Source organism: Simochromis diagramma, unplaced genomic scaffold, assembly GCF_900408965.1.
Source record: "Simochromis diagramma unplaced genomic scaffold, fSimDia1.1 OVJJ01000176.1, whole genome shotgun sequence".
NCBI lineage: Eukaryota > Metazoa > Chordata > Actinopteri > Cichliformes > Cichlidae > Simochromis > Simochromis diagramma.
The window spans coordinates 6,588,723-6,613,733 of record NW_024386892.1 but is presented as its reverse complement, the minus strand read 5'-3'; the positions used below and the strand labels follow the sequence as shown (position 1 = coordinate 6,613,733).

At 39.5% G+C, this 25,011-nt stretch overlaps 2 protein-coding genes and 1 long non-coding RNA gene across 5 annotated transcripts in view; 1 reads left to right on the top strand and 2 right to left on the bottom strand.

Moving 5' to 3' along the window:
• Positions 1-2,364, bottom strand: part of epas1b (endothelial PAS domain protein 1b) — a 47,922-nt gene extending 45,558 nt beyond the window's left edge. For 2 of the 3 annotated variants that reach the window (XM_040034080.1, XM_040034081.1), the window contains exon 1: positions 1,952-2,364. In XM_040034080.1, coding sequence (XP_039890014.1) covers positions 1,952-1,977 — 26 coding nt within the window. In that variant the 5' untranslated portion in view covers positions 1,978-2,364. The remainder of the gene's footprint in view (positions 1-1,951) is intronic. The other variant, XM_040034079.1, reaches the window with a different exon arrangement.
• On the top strand, positions 349-24,879 carry LOC120734956. Its single transcript, XR_005696145.1, has 3 exons — positions 349-472; positions 17,973-17,980; positions 24,867-24,879. It is a non-coding gene; the product is annotated as an uncharacterized LOC120734956 (long non-coding RNA).
• LOC120734953 (protein kinase C epsilon type-like) overlaps positions 4,583-25,011 on the bottom strand; it is an 89,535-nt gene continuing 69,106 nt past the window's right edge. Inside the window, exons 12-15 of the mRNA XM_040034082.1 lie at positions 11,921-12,059; positions 11,489-11,677; positions 9,559-9,705; positions 4,583-9,276 (exon numbers count right to left, since the gene is read on the bottom strand). Coding sequence (XP_039890016.1) covers positions 9,130-9,276; positions 9,559-9,705; positions 11,489-11,677; positions 11,921-12,059 — 622 coding nt within the window. The 3' untranslated portion in view covers positions 4,583-9,129. The remainder of the gene's footprint in view (positions 9,277-9,558; positions 9,706-11,488; positions 11,678-11,920; positions 12,060-25,011) is intronic.

The following is a 25,011-nucleotide window of genomic DNA, read 5'->3' as shown; positions in this document are numbered from 1 at the left end:
ACACGCACACGCTTTTCATGTGCAGCCTGACAGAGACACACTTGCAGAGATCCCTTTCCCTAAAATGGCCGATGGGTCTTCAGTGGGAGCACCGAGGCGTTGACCAGTCAGAGGAAATGCCCTATACTCATCTCACTTTCCATCTCCCCAAGTCATTTTCTCCCTCTTTCTCTGAATGTTTTCACCCCTGGCACAGTTATCCTGCCTTAATCCCCTGCTTTGTTCACCTTTACGCTTGATCTGACAGACAAGAGTCAGAGAAAAGAGTCAGAGGTGCACAGGACATACAAGCAGGTGTCAAGCGAAAACAGCTGCGCTGGTTGAAATCAGTTTTCTTCTCCAGGTAGTGTGAAAGATTAATTTGCAGAAAATCTCTGGGAATCTCTTAATTAAATATTAAGTTGAGCATCGTTTCACGCTCTCACCAGGAATCAAGCAGGAAACCTAATTTAGAATTTCCCACAGGTAAGATGTTAAAGCTAACTGGCCTGTTGTGACCACACAAACCGAGACAGGCTGAGACGAGTAAAGCATTATTACGCAAGATTAAGCCTGAGGCTTCATGGCTACTGATGAACAATTAACAACCAGAAAAAAGGGAATAGAGCCAGGGAAACTGAAGAAACCTGAAATATTACAATACATAATTAGAGCCAAATTATAAACAACTTCACTGGTCAGATCAATGCTGGGATACACTGACCTAGATGAAACATGCACAATTATCTCCTGTTTGACTAGTTACAGGACAAGATTATCATGCTGTGTGATATGACTAAGTTAAGAAAAAAAAAAGATGTCACAGCTCTATGAATGCTGCCAGTCATGCCGCCAAATTTTGCCGCCAGATTTTGGCTAAACATCAGGTGGTTAGAGCAAAAGCAAGGTACTGCAATATATCTGCAGGTCTAGAACTTTCCTGATCAGGCAGTCTGATATCTGCTGTAATGACTGATTATCCTTTACTGATGCCCGGCTTCTGTTAAAAGGAGGTTAAAGGTTAAGAGCTTGGATTCTCTCCAGAAAGTGCTGCCTTACCCAAAAAACAAAAAAACAAAAAAACAAAACCACAAGAAAAAAAAGTGTGGTGTCTTTTTTTTCTTCCCTTGTTACCACTTGTTCAAAAGTCCATGTAGATCTTGTTAATATTTATACATTTATAATGACATGCACCTTTCTATAGTAAGCTGCTACTTCGCATGCAAGTTGAGCCTTCTCTCTGTCTGCTCTGCATCCTGTGTGCAGGATCAAAGTGTTTTATGTGGGTTTAATTATGCAAGAAAAATGAAGTTTCATATGAAGAAAATAACTTCCATTTAAAAAGATTACAAGTGTTGTGCATTTCAACAGCGAACCTCTATAGAGGTATTTACACACACATCATTTTTTTAAAAGTTAATGGTTTGTTTACAGGACCACTTAATGTGGAAATTAGTCAGCAGTGGGGTTTAACCTTAGAATGAGCGAGAAGCAGATCAGAAATTGTATTAAATTTCAAATTTGAATATATTTTGAAAGCATTTTAAAGTCCTTTAAAGTTCATTCGGGGTTTTAAAATATGCACAATTCAATGTGACTGCGGCTTCTCGCAGTTAAACCCAAATCAGCTCATTTCCAAAACAAACGCTCGGTTCAGTTACAGGCTAAACCGGCCACTTACCTTCCAGCCCGGTGCATCAGAATTAATGCAATGCTAAGATTAAAGCTGTGTGAAACCACCGCCTGTCGCTGCCTTCCAAACAAGCACAGAGCGCAAAGCTAGGCCAAGTCACATGCAGCACTGCAGCAACAGGTCCCTCTCTGTGCCACAGCAGCCAACTGTCAGGCAATTTCTGCACTAAATAAACAGCCTCTGTTATTAAATCCGCGAATTAATAAAGTCACATCCAAGCGGAAGGCAATTAAAACCGCAGAGAGGCTGAAGGAGAGGAGCGAATCCAGTATCTCTTACCTCTTTTTCTCCTTTTCGGCTGTCATATTTTCGCAATGCTGTTTCCACGACAGTCTTGAGTAAAGTCCAACTTTAGAGTTAAAACAAAATTATATTAAAAAAATAAGGAAACGAGAAAAAGCAGGTTTAAGACCGAAGTGCGCAGGTCACAAGGAGCCCGCTGACAGATGAAGTCATTAAACCTGTGAAGCGTTCAGTTAGTCCAGGCTGGCGGTGATTGGGGCCGTACAGTCTCAGAACACTGCCGAGGATTGTACAACCTCTCACCCGCTGAGAAAAGACTCCACACAGGCTGAACGCTGAGCTGCTGCTGCTGCTGACAGAAGCCGACCGCAGGTCCGCTTGTCAAAACTTTTCTTCGCTTGCTGATATGCAAACTCCCAGAGCTGCTCTGCCTCTGACCTGAGGCTCAGCTGAAGCTCAGTCCCGAACAGCTGATTGGCTGGAAACGCCACCGGGAGACCACCCCGCCCCTTTATTCAGCCCCGCCCCTCCCACTGTGGCCGCTGAGCTCCTTACCTGTTTTGTGCAGCCTGTTCCTACAGGTGAGGACATTATAAAGCTCCAGCTCCTTTATCACAATCTGTAGATAAAGTCGCTTTTTGGCCTAAAAACTAGCCTACAGTAACCAGACTAGAAGTATAATGTAGTCACCTCTCACTTTAATGTAAGCTTATGAAGCTTTACATGAAACCATGGTTACGACTGAGAATTTATCTTTATGCCATAAACACACAGGATCAGATTGTCTCAAAAGTGAGTTTTAACTCTTTAACAGTGCATCCTAGTTCTGCTCCTTTAAAGGCACAGTTTAACTACTCGTGTGACCTTTCTAGGAGAAACTAAACTTTTACTGGAGGAAATGCTGTGTCAACTTAGACTAAGAAGTTTAAAAAACAGTCTTAAGTTTGCCAGAGTTTGCCCATCATTTATAGTTCATGTATTAAACTTAGGAAATCCTAATCAGGTAAGGCTCAACCTCCAAGTTCAGTAAAATTATGTCTTACTCCAAAGTGAATTGACATTTTGAGACCCTTGGTCAGTAAATTCAGATTTTGAGTCAGGTAACTCAATTTTTTTTTTGACCATTTCTGCTTTTCTAGTGGTGAAAAGCCTCCACAGAGTGGGATGATTTTCTTTATTTAACAACTGGATGCATCTGGATACTGGAATCAGGGCGACGGCCGCGGTGATTATTCCACCGTCTCCACGCTCGCTTAAAAAACACACGACGACACTCAAAATGCTATTGTTGAAACTTTAAAATGTGGAATTCAAAACCAGTGAGTGATGTCATGGTCATAGTCTGCATGTCATAGGTGTGTCGTGACTATGATACATCTACAATCTGTTGTTTGAAACACACTAATGTCACCATTGCACAACACAACCAAAATCTATAGTGCTGTAGTTTGTAGTACTGTAATTACTTTGTTACACAAAGTTTTAACACAGACGCCAACGACAATTTCCAGTTTCCAAATTTATATATGTTTATTTACACACACACACACATATATATATATACCGTATATATATATATATATGTATACACATTCCATGGTTCCAACTTCCAACCATGGAATTCTTGACATTTTCAGTTTCTTGTGTCAGATTAAAATGCCGCGGCATGCAACGTCAGCCTAACCTCATTGAATGACCTGTGGTCTTAGTTAACTTGAAAAGTATAAAATGTACTAAATGTTTTTACTAGAGTTTTAAGTTGGATTAAGTAGGACAGGAGTCAGTCCCGAGGCCCGTGCACGAGAAGCAGCCTCGCGTGTCGTCTTCTCTTTGCCTTTCTTATCACTGATCTGCTGTCAGTCTTCACAGCAGTGTTTCCATCGGCGACGCTCCACAACCTTCAAAAAATGTCAAAAACATGGAAAGTATATTCATCCAAACTCATTTCTTCCACTCATTCTTTAATAGAATAATGAAAACAGCCTGCTGTCCTGCTTTTAGCCTCAGTTAAAATGGAAATCTTGTTCTGGGTTTTATGTAAAACTTAGATTTTCTATATTGAATCTCTTATCATGAAAACTTTTACCATTAAAGTCCATACAAGTTCACCATTTGCACTTTTCTGGCGGTTGCCGTTCGGGAGTCATTTACTGGCATTGTCCGCTGAACTAGAAAACAGATTTCTATCTATGCTGCAGGTTGTCAGGTGTAGATGTAACACAACTGTATCAATTTGTGTTTATGTGTAAGCACCTGCAGAACAGACCAAGAGCTGGCTTTAAATATTCACTTTTTCTAATTATGATATGTAAGGTGTACAACTAAAAACCAAAGTAGACAGCAATAAACAGCCTGCGTCACAGCTATTGTTGCTATTCTCAGCGAAACATCAAAGTTGAGCTGTCGTTTTAAGAGCAGGTTGCACCGCATTGTTCAGAAACACATGCTTTGTGTGTTTAACATTGTCCTCCTGAGTCAACATCTCAAATACTTCAGATGGAAAAGATACACATACAGTAGCTTCTGCTTTTTGCTCACTGTGATGTAATAAGGGGAGCAAATTATAAAACATATTTTCATCTGTTTTTTTTGACACATCTGAAATCAGTGCAAAGTGAGCATTAAAAATCATAGGAGCTGAAATGATACACCAAACAAACAGCCGTCTCTCTCTGACATCATATTTAATTCATTTCAAAAAAATTAAAATACACCTTCACATCCTTTTAAAATACAGTACATTTGGCACGTAGCGCAAAAGGGCGAAAAGAAAAAATCAACATAAACACACATGAAGGGCATGGAAATAATTCATCAATGAACAAAATGTACAGACAGAGCTTCACAAATACAGGGACTGCGAACAAACCGCATAAACATACAGTAACACGCTGCGGGAAGATGAACGTTTGACACTGTATGCATCATAATACTGTATCCACTGTTTGAAATCAACATCGTGCCTCCTTGTTTTACATTTATCTCCAACCGCCTCCATCGCTGATGTGACAACGAGTGAAGATGAGCATTTGGCATTTAACATGGAGGACTAGGCGTCCCTTTCTAGTTGTAGTGGGACAAATAGTTTGACTTTTGTTTTTTCGAATGAAAGACTAAAGCAACAGGAGACACGAGAGAAGAAGAAAAGTTGGACAACGTTAATCGATAGATCCGCTGTATTTACAGTAACGCATCTTCAGCTCTTCAAACTGCTGCTACAGCATGGGTTTTACTGCTACATGAACGGTGCTGCTTGTTGTGCTATTCTTGGACTTTAATGAAAGCTCATTTAAATGTCATCTGCATGTGAATAAAATTAGATCACAACTCCCACAAATGACCACATATGTAACTTTTTAGCACGATTTGAAACCAATTTCGCAGTAAAGGTCTTATGTTGTCATCTTTTGGCTGATATTAGCCTATCACAGCTGTATCTTGTCAGATTTCTTTCTTTTACACAATAAAAAGAAAAAGCATAAAAGATGCTTGATGACATTTATAAATGCTGTCATCACACAGTTTGTTCAGCTTTAACTGACTGGCGCTGGTACCGGTCCAAAAAATGCAGTATCACCCTTGAAATGTTTGAGCACTTTGTAAGCAGAGGCTTTATGGGGATGGATGGGGAATCATTTTGGAAATTGAACATTTATTCTATGTCGTTAACATCCCTGACACCCTGCCTTCTTCCTCTACTCTGTGCTACCTTAAAGGGACCAAAAGTAGCTTCTGAGATACTTCTGAAATGTGCTGCTACATGTCTGGTGGAAGTATTGTGCTCAGTGGACACAAGCAGCTCTAGTGTATTACCGGGACCAGTCTTGCTCCAATCATAATGCTTTTTTACACACAGCACTCAAAATCTTCAGATCTGAGAATGGCGTGTCTGAAAAACACTCATCGTCTATCCCTGTAATTTCAGGGTGATATCTTGAGGTTAGGCAGCTAAAACGTGGAGATGAATCGGATTTTAATTGTAACTGCATTTTCTTTCTGTTTGTTTCAACAAATACAAAAGCATGATAATCAGCTGTTATTTATTTTAAGTTGTTATTTTGTGAGTTGTAAATTAAATGCAACCCATCAGTGCCAGTGCAGTAGTTTTGTCCTTGTCTAATTCAAAATCAAAGTCTTTGGCCAGCATCATCCATCCAATTCAGGGTCAAGGCGAGCTGGAGCCTATCCCAGCTGCCATAGGATGAAATTGGCATTTTGGACAGGGCTAACACGTAGACATCCACACCTACGGCCAATTTAGAATCACCAGTTCACCTAACCTCTACTATCTGCATGTCTTTGGACGGTTGGAAGAAGTACCTGGAGCGAACCCATGCAGATGCAGGAAGAACATGCAAACTCCACACAGAAAAGCCATAGCCAGATGGTGGATTTGAACCTGGGACCTTCTTGCTCTGAGGCTGTGTGCCCCATGATCTGTCAAGAAGATCTAACATGTTCCAGATATTTTAACAGATTACCTGCAACTGCTTCTGTCCCCATATAACCAAGGATTTCTCAGCACAGAACCGGGGTGTTGTCTCCCTTGTGGCTACCGTGTTGGTCTATGTCCTCTCCTACTGGAGCTGTTGTTGCCTCTTCGTGATGGGGTGTCACACATATGGGTGGAGGCTGCCCCTGTCAGACAGGCTTTAAGGTAACAGCCCAGCATCCCTCACACCGTTCAATTAATTTTGTCATTTATTTGTTTTGTAAGAATCATTCTAAGTAAGAATTAAAACTACAAATGACCAAACTAAATGGTCACCATGACGAGTTAAGAAAGGTGTTGATGTCCACCACCTGCATGGGACAGGTTAAGAATACCAACTCCTGTGACCTCCAAGCACTCCAGTGTTGCACATTTCCTTAAAATTGAATTTGAAGTTTGCACATTTCCTCACATAGCAGCTCAACATGAAACGTGCACTTGTGATTGAGCATCAAGGAGAGTTTAGATTTGCTCCAACTAGTGGTGCATGAGCCCATCGCGGTACAGAGACTACTTCCTGTTTAGCTATTTGGGAACTGTGACCATTATTTACACAGTTCTTTCTGAAAAAGTACAAGGAAATTAAAGAGCACATACGCTTTAGGTATTAGTCTATTAAATAGGCTCCCAGTAAACTTTCGGTCATGTTTGTGTTTATTAGTGCCCTTATCATCATAATTTCTGTTAAATATGCCCTCAGGGGCACTTATTGATATGTTTACATAAATGATTATTTTTTATAGGATCTGAAGGCAGATTTCAAAGCTTCAATCTACTTTAAACTGTAGCCATTGTTTTTCTTATAATAGCACGCTACTTTCTGCGCTGGCTGCTCTTGACAATATTAATTTTTGGCAAATATCTTTCATCAGTGTGTGGCAATTACATATGAATGTGAGAGAAATGGTGCTGAAATGCTTATTTGATGGTTTCTGAGAGAACGTGGTGAATACTTGTCACTTCTCTCTGTGAGCTGAACCTACTGTACTTCTCTTCAAATGCAGGAACAACGGAAGAAAAAAGAGCAAAAAAGATAGAAAACCCCCCAAAACTCCTATTTCAGAGTATTGCACATGGAGTTTTCTTTAACATTTCTGGATTCTTTTCAGCTCGCTATAAAGGTATCAACCTGCAACATGGAGCAAAATCGGTCCAATTTCTTCCTTATTTGAAGCTTATTTTACTTCCATGTTTAGGCCGTACAAGAGAGGGGAGGAAGAGGAGGGTCTGATCACGTGAGTCTCACTGAAATCTACAACATGAAATTTAAAGATTTCTAAAAACACAAAAAGAACAAGACAATCCAGTAAAAACTACTCAACAAAAACCAAAAAAATGTATTAAATTAAAAAAAAAAAAGTACAACTTGATGGCAAGAGAAAACGGGCTCTCCTCGTATGTACACACACACACACACACACACACACACACACACACACACACACACTGCAGAGCAAATACATTCAGTTAAACACATTCTCCTCTGTGTACGATCCTCGACTTTCCTGTGGAATCACGGGGGTTTGGTTTGTCACGTTAGAGACAGTAGGTCCAGTACATTCACTGGTAACACAGTTACTGTACACACACGCGCGCACACAAGGCATTTCAAGGATAAACTGGTCACAAAGGTGTTTAAGGAGCTGATCCAGGAAGATTTCGCTCCACAAGGTGCATCGAGAGAGTCAGTAACAAGCACTTCAGCTAAAATGAATCGTGTTTTTAAAGGGCACCCCGGACGTTTCCGATTCAGCTTGTTCCAGCTTGTTATTTGGCTTTACTAGACAAGTGTCTCCGTGTCAAGTATCGTGTTATATGCAAAACAGCTTGTTAACACTGTAAGCAAACCTCATCCCCATAATGGACACTCCCAGTAGTAAGCTACAGTAGTACCATTTGTCTTTGTTTGTATTTTTTAACGAGGAACTGGAATGTCGATGTTGAGAAGCTAAAAGAAAGTTAGTAACGGAGCACAGCAGAACTACTGAGATAATGCTAAACTCAAATTTAAAATGCCAAAGTGTCACTCCAGTGATGCCTCTTCTCGAGTTATTATTTAAGGTAATGACGCACTGACGAATACTGAGACTAAACTTTTAACGTCAGAAAAATCTCTGATTTCTCACACCTCCTTTCCACACTCCTTTCCATAACGAATAAAACAGTTTTCAAGATATTTCTTGTTTAAATACAATCATTGGTTCAATGATTTTTTTTTCATTTACATACACGTAGGAAGGAAAAACACTGTTTAAACACTGAGACACAGGACGCAGCACATCATGTAAAGAAACGACTCTCTCTAGAAGAGGTGTGCAACAACACATGCATGCACACTTGTACACACATGATCTTATTTCTCTCTCACTCTCACACACAGAGAACATGACCTTGCCTTTGTAGCTACTTCAGTTTGGTTTTGTCCGCCGCGCCGCCTGCTTTTACAACACATCCGAACCAGCCGAAGGAGCATCGGGTCATTTCTTACAGTAACTGACCTGCACTTGCATGCTGCTTGAGGTCCATGGGATATGCACAAATGGACAAACGACAAGAGCACAGAAACCATAATGAGTAATACAAATGGTCTAGTATATTTCCTGGAGTGGTCAGAACCTGGAACAGCTCAGGAGGCCGTGTTTCTTTAAATACGGTGTCTTTGAAAGTTTTTCAGGTGTGGTGTGGTGTTTGTGGTTAATGTTACACATCGGCATGTACGTGTCTAGGCTTTGGTCTCATCGCCAAAATAGGAGAATCCTTTGAACTCGTCTTGGTTGATCTGCTTGATGATGCTTTCTTCAACAGGCGTCAGAACGGGTTCCTCACGGGTGAAGTCCTGGTCAAAGTTATTGACGTCCCTTTTGGTTTTCTGGAAGGAAAGGAAGAAGAGATAAGGTCTTCTTTTGGTGGATTTAGCCTTTGGACATGAAGTAACTGGGTGTGCAGCAGTGTCAGCAGTCTTCAACAAGTAAGATCAGTGTTTGGTCATTCAAAGAAATTGCATTTTTGCAACAAAGGCTTAACTTTAACTTCTTCTCTCTACCTTTGAACAGAATAGTAATAATCTTCACATTTTTGCATCATCCTCTGCAAACAGTCTACAGATGCTTTCCCCCACAGTTGCTTAGTTACTTAGCGTGTGTGTACTCACGATGCGAGGTTTGAACGGTGGTCTGATCTTCCTCTGCTCCAGCAGCGTCCAGTCAATCTCTCTAAAGAACGGGTGGAGTTTAATGGCCTCCTCCAGACCCTGAGCCATCACGCAGCCCAGACGCTTGTTAGGGCTCTTAGTCATAAACTGACAAGTGCCAGAGAGAAAGAGGAGAAACAAAGACGAAAAGAAAAAGAGTGAGAACATTTTAAAGGATATGATTTAAAGAGGGAGATTCGCTGCTGAACAAGAATGTCTTTGTGAAGGAAAGAAAAAACTAAGACAGGGTTTTAAGTCTGTTTCACTATTCATTTCTATTTCATTTCCTGATTCTAGTCTTGTAAGAAACAATTAACAGGTATCATTTTCAGGGATCTCAGACTGAGTCAGAGGAAGATTCGCAAAATAAGGCCAAAAACACCAAACATCTAAAAAAGGCAAAGTTTTGTTTCAGAACAGAAAGTAAAATTAAAAATCTTTCATTTTTTTCTGACTCTTCAGGGTCTTGCTGCTGCTCCCCAGAACACACTACCAAATATAAATTACCACTGATGGAAATAATCTTCTTCTAATATTGTGTTCCTACCTGAAATTAATTTTTGGCATTACAGTTTGCTCTTTTTCTAATGCGATCTTTTACGTATAAAGGCAAAAAAAGGGCTCAGGATGGGTTCAGATCCAAAGGTTTCTAAAACAGCATGTGAAGAATCACCATATTTTCAAGCAGAAAAGGGGAAATTCTGGGACTATTAGTTGCTTATTCGTATAAACGATACATAAGAGCCATTGCTTTTTATTAAAATGCCTTCAGGATTTTTCGCATGTATCTTAATTAAAAACTAGTGGAGCAGTAGCGCACAAGCTGTTCATGTGACTTGAAGTCCTTCAGCTGGATGACATGTCCAATCAGAGCCCATAGCACCGGTCAAGTGACCGGTCAGAGTCCAAGACACTGTCCAACATAAACACACACTTTCCCACAAGGCTTTGCAGTCAAACTGTACCCACAGCCAAGGTAAACGCAAAGCTTGTGATGGAAAAACTGGATGAACAAATACACAAATGGACAAGTGGTGCTGCACACACAACCAGTACCACACAGAGACAAAAGTAATAGAGAGGGAATTATCTTATGTTGCTTTAGTGGAGGAACAGGAAACATGGATCAACAAATGACACTGAGAAAAAAGCAGCATCCTCACTCACATGTGAAAAAGAGACAAAAGCAGGGAAACACGAGGACAATTGTGATACATTCTACTTGAATCCTTTATAAAGTGAAAGTTTTAGTGCTAAAACAAACAAACAAAAAGTAAGAATTATATAAGATATACATAAGATCTAATTATATATCTTATGTAGCATAAGGAAAAACACAAGAAAAATCATGAAAGACTCAGAAGACGGTAGTAAAAAGGGTGATTTGATTATGTTAATTTGTGTTCTTACTAAATATCCAAAATTGTCACCACTGGAATTATCATGATATGTGGAAACCATATCTTTCTGTCTTTGTGGAATCTAAAATTGGTTCAGAATCTTCAGAATAATCCCCAAAAGTCTGGACGCCGCATTATCCACATAGCAGACTGCGTAAGTCAGGAGTGTCCAACTCCAGGCCTCGAGGGCCGGTGTCCTGCAGGTTTTAGATCTCACCCTAGGGTCAACATACCTGAATCAAATGATCAGTTCATTACCAGGCTTCTGGAGAACTTCAAGACATGTTGAAGAGGTAATTTAGTCATTTAAATCAGCTGTGTTGGATCAAGGACACATCTAAAACCTGCAGCACACTGACTCTCGAAGCCTGGAGTAGGACACCCTTGGTGTAGGTGAACTGTTTCTATTTAATCTGTATGAAACTGCTTAAATAACTCATTTGCTGGATGTCGACAACAGCGCAAACAACACAGTGCCACAACTAACTGACCGCTCTTAGAATGGACACGGCCTCCTTGCTGAGCCAGACCGGATAGAGCACGTCATCGTGGAGGATGGACTCAAACAGGTCGTCTTCGTTATCGGCCTCAAACGGTGGCTGTCCTGCCATCATCTCGTACATCAGCACCCCTAGCGCCCACCAGTCCACTGAAGGACCATAATCCAGCTCCTGGAGGATCTAAAAAAACCCAGAAATACTCCTCTCAAGCCCAAATTGCTTTTATATACAGTTTATGAAGACGAGCATTGGTCCCCCTATTTAGTCTATCTTAATAAACTCTCAGGGGATGGCGTGCTTGGTTATAAAAATACCTGTCTAATCACAGCTTAGTGTTTAATACTCAAGTGACAAACTCAAGTGTTAAGAAGATGTTATGTCTGTTGCTCTGTTTATGCATTGTTTGAGTGTTTCTGGGGTTACCTCAGGTGCTATGTAGTCCGGTGTCCCACAGAAGGTGGTGGTGGTGACTCCATTGAGAATTCCTTCCTTGCACATCCCAAAGTCTGCCAGCTTACAGTGACCCTCAGCATCCAACAGTATATTGTCCAGCTTCAAGTCTCTGCAGAGCGGAGAGGTTGTACGGATAAATAATGACAGACATCTGTGTTGTATAGCTACAGCGTGTTTCCATATTCAGAAAGATGAGTCAAATATAGGCATAGTAAAAGCTTTTCAGGAACAGGGAAAGCAAACATGTTAGTTAAAGCTACAGTTATATCATGCACTTTATTTCACACAAGAGTATATATTTGAGAAATCAAAGATATAGCCACAGTTTTATAGTCACAAAAAAAATAATACAGGGAACGGCAGGAGGACGGGGGGCAAAGAGAGAAAGTTAAGGGTTGAACAGGAGAAGCATGTAAAGGCAAAAGAGAGAAAATGAGAGAGTCAAAGAGATAAGAGCAGCAGTGTTGAAAGATGACAAGGTTGGTCATGAATGCAGCCGCTCTGGGCTTGATGGTTGATCGCTACAAAAATGTCAACATGTCCTCGATGCAGCCACTGCAGCCATTCAGCCCGAGGTGTTTTCATAAATACAGTCGCCCTGACAAGCCAAAAAGGAGACGGAGCGTGCGTGCTTCAGGTCGAGAGCTTATGCAAGTGTTCTGTTTTTGTAAGCTCCAAAAATAAAAAAGGGAGTTGCACAATCCCGTGCTGTTGAAAAGTTTGTTCTTTTCTGTCCCACCGTGTTTTTGTCTGACGGAGCGTTAAAAAAAAACCCTACGAAAAATTCAGATATGCTAAAAATGTCTATCTGGTTCCTGTCCATTATATTTCATAACTACACTTATATAATTTTTTGTCATGTGATGTATTTCGCAGTCATCTAACAGGTCCGAGCAGTTAGGAGATGCATCTGGATCTCGTGCAAAGTTAAGCCGCGAATGCTATGCTAATGGGAAAACTAGCGTGACATGTTAGATGCAGCAAAGCCTGACAGCTGGGTTTGACCACGTTTTTGCATAACAGTTACACTTGGAGTCAGGCTCAGGTCACAAAAAATACTGAACGTTTTCGTGCTTTTTTTTCAAGTTGGAGTGATTTTCAATCGAGGAGGGGAATGTAGTGCACGAGAAGATGATGTTTAATGTTGCGCTGTTTTCACATTCGCCTGCCAAGAAATCAATTTTTTTGTGGTTTTTGTGCTTTTTGTTGTTGATGAATGTTTGCTTTCATTTCTCTGAAATCCACTGGAAACCCTAAACTCTCATCAATCCGAGCTGAGCTGCCCAGAACAACCATGGTTTTGTCCCGCTGAAGAGCTGGACGCTGTGCCTTGCCAAAAGGCACACTGGCACAGCAAAGAGCAGCACTTGTTCTGTACTTTCCCAGATGAAAAATTACAACTGCGACCCCCCCCGGCTGCCTGTTTGCATATCTCACCCCAAGGCGACTCCCTGCACATTAATTCTGCGCTGCCTGTGGAAAGGTACAAAAATCACATATGAATTTAATGCATTTTTGATTGAATTTAAATGCACGCTGACGTTAATCTTTGTATTACACATCACCTCGGTGCAGGAAATTCAATATTAAGTGGCTGCAGGTGTTCAGCAGCACTAATGGAATGATATTTATTAATGTGAAAATGCTTTGTGGGCTCAGAAGTGGGTGTAAACAAGAGCTAATAATCTATGTTGCAAACCAGAAAACAGACAAAATTTATATAATCTTTGTGAGTATAGTTATGTCTTTAATTAATATACTGTAGATTAAGAATCCGTTTTCATCATCAAACTTAGATTCTCTGCACAAATCTTCACTGCTATTATCACAAGTGATGAAGTCTTTCTGTTAATAATTGGTAGGATTATGGTGTTATGACAGTCAATGGATGCACGGCAGCCTGGATCGGAATGAAAAAATAAAAAAGGTCTCTGGGCTTTGAACCAACTTCTTTATTAAGATTAACGATCAGTACAGCCTATAAATGTATTAGTTTTTTATTTGCAGGAACAACTTTCAATAGAGATTTCACATTAACATGTCTTTATTACTTTACTAATAAATGCTATGGTTTGCTCGTTTCATTCGTACAGTGTGCTCCTTAATATCAAGTCTGAAAAACATGTTCGTTGTGTTCAAACAACACAATAATCAAAACCATAAAGCATTATTAACTTATGTCATAAAGATTCAGGATCAAAAGTTGCAGTATCAGAGTCTAACATTCAGTTAATGCTTAAGTACGATGGCTTGTATTTCAGTCTTTTAGTAAGTCCAATGAAAGCAAATGATAAAATGTATCATCAGTAGATGGTCAGGGTGTACGAGATATACAAATCGAATTGTTTGAGTTTCGCAGCTTCAAAGTCGATTGAATCAAACGGTGCGGAAGGTGGGGAGGGGGTCAGTGCATGCAAGGTAGTAAAAAAAAGAATAAAGCCAAGACAGAAGTGCAAAACACTACAGCTACTCAAACGGACACTTCAGGGTAGCTCGCAGAGATTGTGTTTAATGTCTCCAATCTCCAAAGCTCCGTATTGAAGCAAATATAAACGTGTTTGCAGACATTTAAGTTGCATTGCGACTTAAAGGTATACATCTTTAGAAATAAGGTTGCTCCATATCACACTGCCCAATGACAGAAATACAAAGCAGGACCAACATGTAAGCCGCCAATGATGATTCAATAAAAAGGGAAGGTAAAAAGGGACCTACATGAAGGTTCAATATTAACGTTTTTGTATTCAGGTACCTCCGTCTGTTTGATAATATGCATTCAGTGCACTGGATCCAAAAATCAACATCTATGATATTATCCCTTTGCAAACTCTGAGGTCAATAAACAAAATTCTTACTTTAGGCAGCAGGTGAGCTTTTACTCAAATGTTCAAATACAAACTATTATTTATTTTATTTATTTATTTATTCATTTCGTGCTGGCACTAACAGAATAAAGCATTAGGAAAAACTGAAATTTTACTTTATAGAATGTCCTGGGATGGAATTTTGTAGAAGATTGTATCTTATTGTATCCAAATCAGTATCAAGTCATTTTCTTTCTGCAGGGAATTCACAGCTGTAGTTTCTTTTAGAGGAGCTGCAATAATGCTCAAAAAGTTGTGCCAATAAACAGGAGCTGCTCTGCTCACACTGTCAGGAGCTCTATTTGGAGTTCACACACACACACTCACACACACTCACGCATGCACACACGCACACACACACACACACACACACACAAGGCAATCAGGCCCAATTGAGAGCATTTCCTGTGTTTCATGGTAATCTTGAGTGATTTTTCCATTACGTCCCCAGCGGCAGGGCCTATGCTCTGTGACAGCTAACCCTTCTCTCCCAACTCTCTTACCCCCATCCTTCCATCCCTCCATCTCCTCATCTGTGTGACTATATGTTCCAAACACACATCTGGTCAAACATACAAACACACACAGACTGTTGCCACTGTATATTTTCTCTTTGTGGAATCACTGCATGAGAGGCACATCAGGCTGGGAGGATATTAAAGTCAATAAACTTGAGGATTAATTTGAAAAACTATAATATTGATGTCAGCGAGTATGAATATTAGGTTTTGCAACTATACTTTAAATAAGCAACCATGCCATATGTGACAGAGTAGCACTCAAATACTTAAGTTAGATATTAAGGATGGAGTTTTATTACTTTTAAGCAGAATTTAAAACTTGCAAATTCTTCATAAGAAAAAAAAAACCCTTATCTAATTACCTATTATAAAAGAAAACAACTTACCTAATTTCAGTTACTACTACTGCTTATTTTTTTGGATTCCTCTCAGATAGTCATATCTTTACTACTTGTTTTTGTGCATGTGCAATAATCGCTACTAGTAAAAGATCTGGGTCTTGAGGTTTGACCCAGACACCCAACAGCAGAGTTCAAAACAAGATTTTGTGATGACCAAGTGTTGCATCAGGACAGGAATGTGATCAATTGGGAGACAACAATATAATCGTCACTCAAATTGAAGACAAGCTGTTTTGACACAGATAAAAAGGCACATGTGCAGGAGAGCATGTGCAAATGTAAGAGGGTGCACCGAACAAGTGCAATGAGTGGTCCGAGTAGGAATTTGACTGTGGTGTGGAAAGAGTCTAGAACTATAGAAAAAGATGATCCTGAAAGAGCAATGTTATTACATCTTGTGGATGGTGTTCCTTTTTAGCATCAGGGCAAGCAATTTCGATCAAATGCTACACTGTAAACGACTGAGTAGCATTAGTTGTTTTGACGTATTCATATTCACGTTCCTAAGTTAATAGCATATTAATGAGTAATTAACTTAATAAACTTCATTTATTGCATTTAATAATTAATAGGTTTATTATCCCATTGTCTTTTATTTGGATGTAATGTTTCCGAGATTTCCTCTATCTTCCCTACTGTGATACTGTGATACTGTCCAAAAGAGGCACATTTGTTTGTCAATTTCATTTAAGCAAGGGGTCTAGAACTCCAGGCCTCGAGGGCCGGTGTCCTGCAGATTTTAAATGTCACCCTGGGTCAACACACCTGAATCAAATTATTAGTTCGTTACCAGGCCTCTGGAGAACTTCAAGACACGTTGAGGAGCTAATTTAGCCATTTAAATCAGCTGTGTTGGATCAAGGACACATCTAAAACCTGCAGGACACCGGCCCTTGAGGTTTGGAGTTCGAGACCGCTGATTTAAGCTATCCAGATAGAAGATAGCAATAGCTATCTGCTATTCTACAGGACAGATTTAACAAGTGTTGGATACATTCCTGAGAAATTTTGGTCCATACTGGCATGATAGCATCACACAGAGGTTGCTGCAGATTTGTCGGCTGCACATCCACAATGTGAATCTCTCATTCCACCACATTCCAAACATGCTATTGGATGGAGATCTGGTGACTATGGAGGCCGTTTGACTACAGTGAACTCATTGTTATGTTCAAGAAATGATTTGTGAGATTATTGAGCTTTGAAACATGTGATCTACTGGAAACAACCATAAGAAGATTGGTACACTGTGGTCATGAAGGGATGGAAACTGTCCGCAACAATACTCAAGTATGCTCAGTTGGTGCTAAAGGGCCAAGAAGATACCCCATTACACTACACAAGGCACAGTTCATCCGCGCTTTCATGTTCTTCACACCAAATTCTGACCCCACCGCCCCAATGTGGCAACACAACATGAGAGACACATCAGACTAAAATTTTATTTTCTACAATTTCGGCGTGAACTGTAGCCTCAGCTTCCTGTTATTAAATGACAGGCGAGGCATCTGGTGTGGTCTTCTGCTGCAGCAGCTCATCTGCTTCAAGAATCAATGTGTTGTGCTTACAGAAATGCTTTTCTGCACACCTTAGTTGTAACTAACGCTCATTTGAGCTACTGTTGCCTTCCTGTCATCTTGAAACAGTCTGGCCTCTTTCCTCTGACCTCTGGCATAAACAAGACATTTTTGCCAGAGAAGTGCCGCTCACTGTCGCTATTTTCGCTTATTTGGAACATTCTCTGTAAACTCCAGAGATGGTTGCGTGGGAAAATCCCAGTAGATCAGCAGTTTCTGAAATAGCCAGAACAGCCCGTCTGGTACCAAAACTACGGCACGTTCGCTTAAGTCATCTTTCTTCCTCATTGTGATGCTCGGTTTAAACTTCAGCAGTTCATCGTGATCATGTCTACATGCTTAAATGCACTGAGTTGCTGCCATGTGATTGTCCACTCAGATACTGGCATTAATTCAATTCAATTAATTTTTTGCAAATGGTGCAAAAGTTACTTTATATTGTAAGTTAAAGACCCTAAACTATTAAAAAGGAACCCCAACTACATCTGACTCGTATAAGCAAGCACTTTGGCGACAGCGGGAAGGAAAACTCCCTTTTAACAGGAAGAAACCTCCGGAAGAACCAGGCACGGGGAGGGCAGGCATCTGCCATGACTGGTTGGGAGATTAGAAGGATTCAGGAAAAAAGGCTACACCTCTTCAACTGCATTAACAAGCAGCTGAAGAGGTGTCTCTAACAAAATGTACAATACTAAAATAGGATATAACTAATATTACTAACCATATAACTAGCAGCAATCACAGAACTGATTCAACTATAATACAGGTTAAAATGAACAAAATGGCTGAACTCGAAAGACAGACTATCTCATTGAATAGTGGTATTGTAAAGCGCTTTGGGTGCCTTGAAAAGCGCTATATAAATCCAATCCATTATTATTATTATCATTATTAGGTCAGGCATTCAATCCTAATAACATTATGCTGACTGTGACTCAAAAGACTGTGAGGTGCGACATCTAGGTCTTTGTTCCCACTATTGTATGATGCCGTGTGATGGTGTTTTACTAAAGACTGCGGTGTATATTCATAGGTTTACTTTACACAGATACATATCTGCTCTTAAACCAGTCTCAACCTGCTCTGACAACAGTGTCACCTCTAAACATTACCTTTCATTTGGTCACATAACAAAGTTGAAAAGAAGGGAGCGTGAGCTGCAGTCTAAAAATATTTCTTTACGAGGAGTGCGGGGTGGTGGTGGTGGTGGAGGTGATGGGAGCATAGATGAGAGGCTTATGGGAGAAAAGACGAGATGGCGAGGAGAGGGAGGGAGCAGAGGAAGAGAGCCGGGACGTAATGTTCCCAAAACACTTGTTGTTCATCTTCCTCTGTTCAATAAAGTGGGTCAGGGACAAGAGAGAGTGAGAGGAATAGGTGGCGAGAAAGACACAGTGGTAGCTTAGTCAACTCAGCCATCATGAATTAACACGCAATGTGTGCGCATCCTTGCCAACCTCTGACAGAGTAATATTCACTATCAAAACAAACAGCATGACTGAGAAAACACTGTTGAAAGACTGAACCATTAATCTCAATGTTCGCGAATGCCAAGTGGAGTCAGTTTGACCTGGGAATGGGAATGAATTCTTTCTGGAGGTGAGCCAGGGACTTAAAAAAAATGTCTCCATTATGATGCATTTCAATATGCTCATGCTCTAAACTCAGTGGAAAATTACCTTCTATGATACATGAAACTGAGCTGGAGCAGTCAACAAAGCCTTGGAAGCCCTTTCTCCCCAAAAATGCAGAATTCAGATACAGAGCAACAATCCTGCTAACTAAAGCAAGTATTATTCTGACAACCTACTTAAAAATGTCCAAACATGGACATAAATCTTATTGTCAAGTGATGCTCTACAGCGATTAGTATACTAGAAAAAAAAAAGTGCATCTTTTAGAAGTATTTCTGTTTTTACAAGGTTATACCCCATTCATGAGGTGGACTTTGGGTGGAGTTTCACTTTAATGCGTGATTATGAGGCCAAAAGCAACAAAAACTAAACGCGGGACAATAAAGCTTAGAGCTCTTGGTTAGGACTTTGATGACTGATTTGGATACCATTGTGCCAACCAAAAGAAACACAGACATGTTCACACAGTTGAAATTGTATGATTAGACCCTCCCCCTTCATTAATAAAACCATTGTAACACAAGCTGTGTGAAACAATGAGTCCTGTTCGAGCAGGCACCAACAGGACGGGACATTTGTTTGTCTGAGATCATGTATCCAAAACAACCACGTAACAAAACAGAATTATGAAAAACTGTAGATCTGTATTTGACATCCTCTGTTTGTAAATTATGTAAATATGTTACACAAATGTTTTTTATAAAAGTTTTTTATCCTTCTTCTTTTTTATGTAAAAGCTTGTTACTCTTTCTTCATATTTAGTTTTCCACTATGTTTAACAGTTCTGCTCTTTGCCCTTGTTCTGACGGTATTTCTACATATTCTGAATTTGATGTTCAACCAACCATAAAGTACTATTTCAGGCATTCACTCTGTAGCTGCTACTCAATTTAACAGCTATATGTTTCATAAGTAACTAGTTTAGTTTGTTTACCCATTATAGTCAGCTTTACATTTTTAATACTGTTAGTAATAAAAACTGTAACTTACATATCTTTTTAACAATACCAAGTCGTTGGCATAGTTTTGGCAAAACACTTTAATTAACATTCATATTAATTAATATTGATATTTTAATATTTTAGCTCACTGAGAAAAACATATATCAGCTGTTGTATCTATTATATGTAGCTAGCAATGTAACTTTCCAAAGCACGAAGTACTGATAACTATTTAAAAACTTTTAGACCATTGTTGTGTGCTTTAATTATTTAACCATTGTCAGCATTTTTTCTTTACAATGTTTGCAACCTAAGGTTGCTTCACACACACGAGCACGTGCACGCGCGCGCGCGCGCACACACACACACACACGCACACACACACACACACAGAGCAAAAGGTCAAAGGCTTCAGTGAATAGGTGACATAATCCATTTAATCCATTACTGGTTAAACTTGTTCAAATATACACAATTATTCTCCGTGTACCCCTGGTTGGGAAACACAGCTGTAACTGGCTTATCTTTAGCACCCAGCAGGTACTGTGATATTTTTTGTTGTATTTCAATGTAAAAAAAGACTGCATAAGAGATGGATGTAGCTTCCAGGTTTTAAAAAGGGATGTTAGTGTTCAAGTGCCTTACATTAGCTTTTTTTTTAAATGGCTATAAAAAGACTTTCAGTCCTGAGTCGAACACACACTTTCCTGGTGAGTTGAGGTTCTCAGTCACTGGGTTACAATCAATTTTTTAAAGTTTTCTTCATATCATGTCTTAGAGATGATTATTTGTGGTATGCTTATTGGCTAATGATTTATTTCTTGTTCTTTTTTATCCTATTCTTTCATTTGACATGAATATTTTTCCTTCAAGGCACATCTGATTTTACATTTTCAACTAAAATCTTCTATATTTAGTTTTATTAATGCTTTACTGACACATACAATACTGTAAATATAAACTAAATAACACGTCAGACACTAAGATTTGTTATATTAACTTCAAGGGAAAAAAGTTTTATTTCAGTAGATGCACTAAAAGGGACAAAAAAGTTTTCTGTTCTATTGCTCCTTTGACTCAGTCATATTTCATCCTGTCTGTCTGAAGAGCAAAACAAAGAAAACATACCTGGCAATATTGTGATCAGCTAAAACAAAATGAGACTTTATTAAACCCTCTGGCAGAAATGAGCTGTTGGAGCAACAAGAAAACAGGATTCATACAAAGTAAGAATGTTTAAAGCAGTTTCCTGCAACCATTATTATCCTGCACATATTCATCTGATAGTTATGACTTTTTGAGTAATTTTTAGAGGGGTGTTGAAGAAGAACCCCCCCCCCAAAAAAACACATGCTTGGTAGGTTTCTGGAAATGAAACCAAAAGACTGAAAGGGCAGATAACAAGAATTTTAGGTGGGTGATTGCAGGAAGAATGTGCATTGTGCAAATGGAGTTTACCATCATCTCTGGCGTGAACTGACCTTTAATTTCTGGGCAAACGAGCAAATTCCCAGCCGTGTTCTGCTCACACTGTGTTTTTGTGTGTTTGTGCATGAGGATTTCATCCCATCACTTTGTATTCATGGCTTTGAAGGGCAGACACATGGACAATAAAAAGTCACAACAGTAAGCGTGCACATACACACAACCAGCAGCCCCGGGATAAGCTGCAACCAAAACAGCCACATCTCATGTTAATGCAGTATTTGTTATTGTAATAACTGATATATCATTTTAACAGAGGCATTTTTTTTATTTTAGGGACATGTTTTGGAACAACTCAGAGACATTTCCAAAACAGTGGTGGTTCTTTTTGCTCTTAATAATAGGCCCAATGTTTAATGCCAAGACTGGAACCAGTTAATTAGACTATTAAAGGCTTATAGTTTTTGGAGGTTCTCACATCATAACCAGCCAGGGTACCTGCTTATTTGTGAACAACTGCTGTATTTATCAGGTATCATTAACAATATCAAAAAGTTTGGGTTCAATGAGAAGTTTTTTTTAGAGTAAGCTGAAAGTGCATCACCAGGCTGCTATTTTAGTTTAGACTGGCATTAGCTCATGTTCATCCCTTTGATAGGCTTAGAAGTTACGGTAACTTTGTAGAGCTGCACCGATTACTGGATAGTCACTGGTCTCATTGACTGTTAATTTACATAAAACTGTTGTGTCTGCTCTGACATGATGCTTACAGGTTTAAATACTTTCACGTGAGAAAGAAGGTTTTCACAGGACTCTATGCAGTCCTTTGAAAAATCGTCGTGGAGGACTTTTGGCCCACTCTTCTTTGCAACAGTTAACCAACATTTGCAGCCATTCAATTATATACAGCTCACTTAAGGTCCACCCACAATATTTCAGTCGGGTTGAGGTCTGGACTTTGACTGGGCCACAGGGACAACTTTTCTGTTTTTGGCCATTCTGTTATAAATTTGCTGCTGTGCTTGGGACCATTGTTGTGTTGCTTGAGCCAATTTGAGCCAAGCATTTAGCTATCAGACAGATAATCTCACATTTGACTCTAGAACACTCTGGAGTTTGGAGTGCATGGTCAACTTAATTGCAAGGTCCCCAGGTCCTGTGGCTAGAAAGCGAGCCCAAATCATCACCCGAGGTGTCGACACGAGGTGTTTATCCTGATATGCTGTGTTGAGTTTTCGGCTGAAGTAGTGCTAAGGCTTATGGCCAAACATCTCCACTTGAAGAGAGATATTTGGCACCCCTTTCAAACAAGCCATAGTTGTTCAGTCTTTTTCTAATTGTGTGGTCAGCTTTAGTATTCAGTATGCTGACTGAGGCCTGTAGAGTCTGATATGTGGCTTTTAGGTTCAGAATGAGGATTAAATGGTCTGATCTTCTGGTGAATCTGCTTGTACATCAATCCCTGTAAAGACTGTGGCCTCCTACAGCAGCCTACAGTTATCTATCCTCTTCTATGGAAGCAGTAAGGCTTTACTCAGTTTTTCACAGACCTACATGGAAAGCTATAATTTTTACACAACTTTCTTAACCCGTAGGTATTGGTTCAGAATAACAAGGTAAAATGCAATTATTTGGTAAATTTTACAAATTATCCTGATTGCTAATGTCACCGTATTGTCCTAAGTTTGATAAGCAAACAACTACCAAGACTGAAAGTATAGTTTTCCTCGCAAATCTCACATCTGTCCTTTTTCCTGTCAACTACCAAGCATTTTGTTTTTTGTTAGTTGGCCAACAGCTTTTTTTACATTTCGTCCAATCTTCTCGCCCACTCCAAAAATAGCACACTCTTAACAGTGCCGTTGCACTGTGTGATCTAAATGTGTCGAGGGGTCAAAAATAGTAGCATTCAGTTCTGAAATGTTTGTGCTGGCAGAATTCATACAAACTCTTTTATCAGTAAATGTGTGTTTAAGATTTTTAAGAACCCGCAGCCAGCCTATAAACAAGACAAGTAAAAGTAGCCAGTGTACTTATCTTTTCTTGAGACTTTTTTTGAGAATAGACAAAACAATGAAACAGTTTTCATTGTTCTGCTCAGTTTGTAGAGTTCATCACATAGCAAAACAGGGTGAATCTGAAACTGAATAGAAACTTACTACTATCCCAGTACTCTTTGGCCGACCTTGGCAGGGTGGAATAATCAGGGCTATGTAATTCTTTTCAGATAGGTCAAAGCTGTTGTGGTATTCTTTCTCTATCATTGACAGGAACAACCTAAGACCTTGACAGTCTCCACACTGTGAAGGTTTTGACAGTCTGCCTGATTTCACATAGCCTTCCAGGGTTCAATTTTGACCACTTTTGCATACATCTTCCACGTATGCAAAACCTTCCACTCAACTCTGACCCGTCAGAATTTAACATTTTTAAATATTATTTGTTTTTCTCTTGCTGCACTGATCTTTTCTGCTGTGGAACAATCAACTTTTAAGATAACAGTGAGAAAAAAAACTTATTTGGCTTATAGATGAAATATGAATATCAGAGATGTGCCTCAATCTTTAAATTAAATTAAATTACAAGAAACTGGCCTGAGATGTTTGAAGCAAACATGTCAGAATTTTATCATCATCAAGTTAGAGACATTTTATTTCTAATGATAAAAGTATTTATGAATTCTTAATGAAAAGTACATGTAAATGTGTTTAGAAAGTGGGAGTATTGAACGTTGCAGGACATTTTCTTAAAAAAAATCAAGTATATGGACATGATATTTTCAAATATGGTCTTAGACAAGGATGACATGTGGAAATGTTTAAAAAAGGAAGGGGCACATGGAGGCTGCTGTGCCTCAGGAGGTAAAATTATGGGTCGTGTAAGACTGGAAGGTCAATAGTGAATGACGCTTGTAGTATACAGATATATATATTTATTCTTTCTGGATTCTTACAGTGAGTGTATTTTCTAACATACAACAGAACATTTCAACAGTTTTTTTTTTTCACGGCACCATTCAAAGAGACCTGGTTGTTAGTCTAGATTCAGGCTGGACAGACTGCTGTGAGGACACATGAGGTTTCAACTAAGGAAAATGTTTTATATCAACAAGCCTGTGGGTATAGATGTGTGCTTGTTTATGTGTTTTAAATATTTTGCTGTTGGGAGGATCATACAGGTGTCAGGGAATTGGAAACTTAAAGCCATAAACAAAAATTCTCTGCTAACATGCCACAGATGGTACGACATAAACACATGCAAACTCATGCACAGGTTGCATGATGAGAGACTCTAAACAGCAAATTAAAGTTCGCATTCATCCGGGAAAACAGCAGAGAGAACAACATGCTTTTCTTCCATCAGTGATATTTTTGGATCAAACAACCAAAATCTTCTCTGAGTCTCCATCCATCACAATGGTGTTATGATTCAAGTTGTGTGGATTTTTTAGGACCAATTGTGTGTTTCTTATTGGTTGACAATGATATTATGACTGAATGGATCCATGCGGACAGAAAATACCTGGAGCAAAAGGACAGTGAGGTAATCTCAGCACACGTATGAACGCAGAGCACTTCCAGGGTCATGACCAAACACAAGAACACTCTGTGAGTACTCGACAACAAGCAACACTGTGTTAAAACGAGCTGTTCCTCTCTCAGTCGGTGTTCTGAAGGATCCAAACCAACCTGACATCA